Source organism: Cryptomeria japonica, chromosome 4, assembly GCF_030272615.1.
Source record: "Cryptomeria japonica chromosome 4, Sugi_1.0, whole genome shotgun sequence".
NCBI lineage: Eukaryota > Viridiplantae > Streptophyta > Pinopsida > Cupressales > Cupressaceae > Cryptomeria > Cryptomeria japonica.
In genome coordinates this window covers 601583255-601588171 of record NC_081408.1, presented here as the reverse complement: position 1 = coordinate 601588171, position 4917 = coordinate 601583255, and the positions used below count along the sequence as shown (strand labels likewise).

At 36.2% G+C, this 4917-nt stretch overlaps 1 protein-coding gene across 3 annotated transcripts; it reads left to right on the top strand.

The window, feature by feature from the left end:
* The first annotated feature begins 1042 nt into the window (after positions 1–1042).
* LOC131061069 (cysteine-rich receptor-like protein kinase 10) lies at positions 1043–4308 on the top strand. 3 transcript variants are annotated; one of them, XM_057994568.2, is made up of 8 exons: positions 1043–1858; positions 2062–2205; positions 2295–2413; positions 2507–2717; positions 2802–3036; positions 3152–3308; positions 3395–3629; positions 3943–4308. In XM_057994568.2, exons 1-8 carry the CDS (start codon positions 1084–1086, stop codon positions 4098–4100), a joined length of 2034 nt encoding a protein of 677 aa, XP_057850551.2. In that variant the 5' UTR covers positions 1043–1083; the 3' UTR covers positions 4101–4308. The 3 variants fall into 3 exon arrangements, with proteins under 3 accessions (XP_057850551.2, XP_059075965.1, XP_059075966.1); XM_059219982.1 differs by having other exon boundaries at positions 1044–1858; positions 4070–4308; XM_059219983.1 differs by having other exon boundaries at positions 1044–1858; positions 3929–4085.
* Positions 4309–4917: the final 609 nt, after the last annotated feature.

The following is a 4917-nucleotide window of genomic DNA, read 5'->3' as shown; positions in this document are numbered from 1 at the left end:
AGTATTAAATTAGGGTTAGGGTAAAATTAGGGTTACAATTCAATTAAGTTTACAGTTACAGTAAGTACTAGGGTTAGGGTTAGTACTAGGGTTAAGGTTAGTACTAGAGTTAGGGTTAGTATTAGTGTTAAATTAGTGTAAGGGTATAATTAGGGTTATATTAAAATTACAATTAGGGTTAGATTTTATAAGAGTTTAATTAAGGTTGGAGATAGTGTTAGGATAAGGTTCATGTGTGTTAATTATAGTTAGGAATCATTTAGTAGTAAGATTAGGGTTCAGTTGGTGTTAGGGTTAGGGGAGTTTAAGTAGGGTTGAATTAAGGCTAGGGTTAGTATCGATTAAGGTTAGGATTAGGATTCAATTAGAATTTAATTAGAAACCACTCTTAATAATATAATATTATATAATTATATATTGATTTACTTAATGTGTTCAATATTACGTTGTGACTATGAATATATATTAAATATTAAATATAAAACATGCCAAAAGATATCTTTCTCGAAACATCTATAATACTTTTATATTAGAAATCTAAACCTTTGATGACCAAGACTGCAATTGTCACGTAAACTTTGACTATCGAATTACAACTTTGGACAATCCTAGTAAATTCTAGAATCTTGTAAACGACATGTTCAACAAAAAAATAAAATCGAGTTGGGATAAGTAAAAATACGAGTGGTGCTAGCTAGTGCAAGCTATAGCAAGACTTTTTCTACCTCTACACCAATCAACCTAGAGCAAGACTTACAACTGCCCGCCTCCCTTTTCTTTATATCCATGACTCACCTATGTTTTTGTCTTGGACTTTGTAAGGCAATAATACAAACATTAGTCAAAGTCAATTATCCTGCCCATAAATGTGTAGACTTTTGTGAAGGCCATTGGTCAATTATTGTATTGCCACGTTTACACGTTCAATTATGTCTTCTTATTCTTTGTGGAGTCTAAATTATTTAGATATTTTTAACATTTAATAGATAAAACAAAGAATCTACTATTACATAGATTATCTTTTAAAATTCTTCTACCCTATTAAGGTTCCCAACTCATTATTCCCAATTTGGGGAGGGGACAATGTTTCTTATTTTGCTCTTACTCATGATTTTCCCTTCAGCCAAATGCGAATACCGATATTCTACTTGCAATAATGCTTCAAATTACACAGAGGGGAGTACATACTCCACAAACTTGAACCTGGTAATCAATGATCTGTCTCTTAATGCACCTCAAAATTCAGGGTTTAACACATCTTCCCATGGCCAATCTCCTAATAAAGTCTATGGCCTGCTCCAGTGTGTGGGTGATGTATCAGCAGCGAAATGCTCAGAGTGTTCAAGTGAAGCAAGTAACATGCTTCGAGACCTTTGCGACAAAGCCATAGGTGGGGAAGTATGGATGTATGATTGCTTCTTGCACTATCATAACTCCAATTTCTTTCAAAAAATGGATACCATCTTCTATGTTCTCAGGAACGATCGGGATGTCAAAGGCAATGTGAAGGGTTTTGTGTCCACAACCTCTACTCTTCTCTCCAATTTGTCTGCTCAAGCTCTTGACCCTGCAAATAATGGGTACGCTGTGGGATCTGCCAAATACTCAAATTCGCATGAGGTGTATGGTCTAGTTCTGTGCTTGAAAGTCTTATCAATGGAGGATTGTAAATCATGTTTGTCTAGAGCATGGCAAAGCATGGAACAGTGCTGTTCTTCAAAACAAGGACTTCAGGCCATGTCAGGAAGCTGCACAGCCAGATACGAGATATATCAATTTTTTGATTCATCACCATCAACACCAAGTCCTCCGCCGGTAGCCCATGGTAGTACTAAGGCAACTTCCGAGGCAAAATCAAGTTAGTATCTGTGGCTTTTCTTTGATTGTTCTCTTTAAGATATGTGTTTCTAATGAAAATAGAATGGCAAATACATTAAGGTTAAGTGGTTTGATTTGTGGATGAAGTTGAAGAGTTTTGAATAAAACGAATCCTGTGGAATACAAGATCTTGACACCAATTTGTGTGGCAAGATTAACTCTCTAGATTTTTATGGTTTGCAGACAAGTCATCACGAAGATTGCCGATGATATTAGGGATTACTATAGGCTTGATGCTAATCTGCGTTGCCTGTTTCCTTACAATGCTCAGAAAAGTTAAATCTACAGTGCCCAGGAATCCAGCAACGCTTGAGAAGAAAAATGAAGGTGCTACTTTAGATTTGCATACTATTGTCTTGAAATTTTCTCTCTGTAATGACCAGTTTAGCATAACTCTAACGTATGATGCTCCCCAGAAAGGAGGCTATTTACAAAAGAGCAAATTGCTTTCAGCTTAGAAATTTTGATCGAAGCAACAGAAGATTTTAGTGATAACAACAAGCTTGGAGAAGGAGGCTTTGGCCCAGTTTATAAGGTATGAATTAATGCAGATTATACTCTATTGGATACAAATCATATTTTGTTTGAGATTTTCCTCAAACAAATTTGGGGTTGTTTAAATTCCAAGGGAATGACCACAGACGGCAAGGAGATAGCAGTGAAAAAGCTGTCTGCAAGATCTGCACAGGGAAGAAAAGAATTTATGAATGAAGTGGAACTGGTGGCAAATATTCAACACAGAAATCTTGTGAATTTGCTTGGATGCTGTAGTGAGGAAACCGAAAGGATGCTTGTCTATGAGTACATGCCCAACAAAAGCCTTGACACCTTCCTCTTCGGTGAGTCATTTCTTTGTCACCCAAATAAAGAGTGCTAAAATTACTCTGACTTGATATTTTTCTTTAAAATGGAAACGAAAACAGACCCATTTAAGCGCAGAACGCTCGATTGGCAAAAGCGGTTCAATATCATTATTGGAATCACTCGCGGCCTTCTCTACCTTCACGAGGATTCGCAGCTCCGAATAATTCACAGAGACATCAAATCCGGCAACATTTTGCTTGATGACAATCTGAATCCTAAGATAGCAGACTTTGGCTTAGCCAGACTTTTTTCTGACAATGAAACCGAAATCCAATCAAGAGTTGCAGGAACCTAGTAAGAACTTTTCTATAGCTTTTCATTTTGTTAGTCAAGTAATGGATTTTAACTGACTAAAAGCACATTATCATGAACAGAAACATTTAAAAAATGATTGTTTTGATGCATGCAGTGGCTACATGGCTCCAGAATATGCAATGGGTGGGCAGTTGTCTGTGAAAGCCGACGTTTATAGTTTCGGAGTTTTACTGCTAGAGATTGTAAGCGGAAGAAAAAACACAGACATAGATATTTCAAAAGAAAATCAGAGCCTGGGACTACTAGAATGGGTAAGAAATTGCATTCCTCAATTAACGATTAGGATGGATAAGAAAATGAATTCCTTAATCTTTATGAAAGGTGACGTGTGATGCAGGCATGGAGACTATTCAAAGGAGGGCATGCTCTCAAAATTGTGGATACTATGTTGGTGGGAAATTCCCCAGAAGAGCAAGTGATAAGATGCATTCACATTGGACTTCTGTGTACACAGGCTAATCCCGACAGCCGTCCAATGATATCTAGTGTTTTTACAATGATATCCAGCAATTCTGTACCGTTACCAAATCCAACTAGGCCTGCGTTTGTAAGCATGACCAGTCAGAGCCCAAGTATTAGTTTCATCCCTATAACTTCTTCTGGGAATGAATTCTCAATAAGTGAATTGGAACCTAGATTATGATAGTTGGAATTTCTTACCATGAGAAAAACTCATTACCCTCATTCCAATTGAACGCTGGTATAGAACAAAATAAAATAATAATTTCAACCATTAATAGTTTGTAGTTTTTAGTAGGAGAAAAATATTAACTAATTATTTTGAGTGATATTTATTAGCTGTCTAATTTGCATAAATATTAGATGCAGGAAGAAATCAGCCTAGCCATGCCAATGACTAAATTTCTAATAGTTTTATCTGTGTAGGTACTTTCAGGGCTTTACAGTCCTGCAATATAAATTTTATTATTTTGAAACAGCTAAAACTGACGGCTCAAATGCTAAGCCGGACTTTTTTGTGGAGAAATAATCAATTAGGTGTTATGTACAACAGGAGGAAGATGGGCTTGATGACTAGGGATTAAATGTAATTGCTTAAGGAATACACCCAGCTTGGCAAACGATAAGCCCAATACTCTGACCTTTGTGTACTCGAAAAATGGGTATATGTGATCGAGATCTTTTTCAGATGAGCTAATTCACAAAGATGATGTTTTTATTATGAACACTGAACATCAAGTAAATATAAAAGAATGGGCTCCAACAACATGAGATCTCATTCCCTTTTAAACAGCTGAATGAGGCACAATTAGTGATCTGTTTGTTATTTGATGGTACAAATTGTTTTCAGCTTCAGCTCTTTTTTTATTAGCTGCAATAAAACTATATATGTAATACAGCTCAGAAATATAAAAAACAGAGCATTTTCTGCATTAAGAATAGAGTACTCTGCCACTGTCTTCTTTGACTTTATTGTATGTTGCTTAAAGTCTAATGTTATAATCTAGTAATTAGAGATTTTGTTATGCTCTTGCTGTCTTATATTTCTTCTATTAGAATTCTTTGAATTCAATCAGCTGATTAAGGGTAAGGGGCTGTTGTCAGAAACTACACTTGGTATCAGAGCAAGTATTTTGTTTTGAGACTATAATCTCAGTGCTCAACTTTCATCGAGTTGCTCTATTTGCAGTGCTTGTCGTCTCTTTCTTTTGTCTGTGCTGCCTTCAACCTGGTCGTATGCATGATAAATAATCTAATTAAATCTGAAAAAAATCTCCATTCCTTATGCATCAGGTCTCATGGCTTGAGCATCGGCCCTTGAATTTTTCTGTGGGAGCAATGTCGATTCTTATCTCTGCGGTTTTCATCAGCATTTTGGGGTATCATCACATCTGTTGTCTC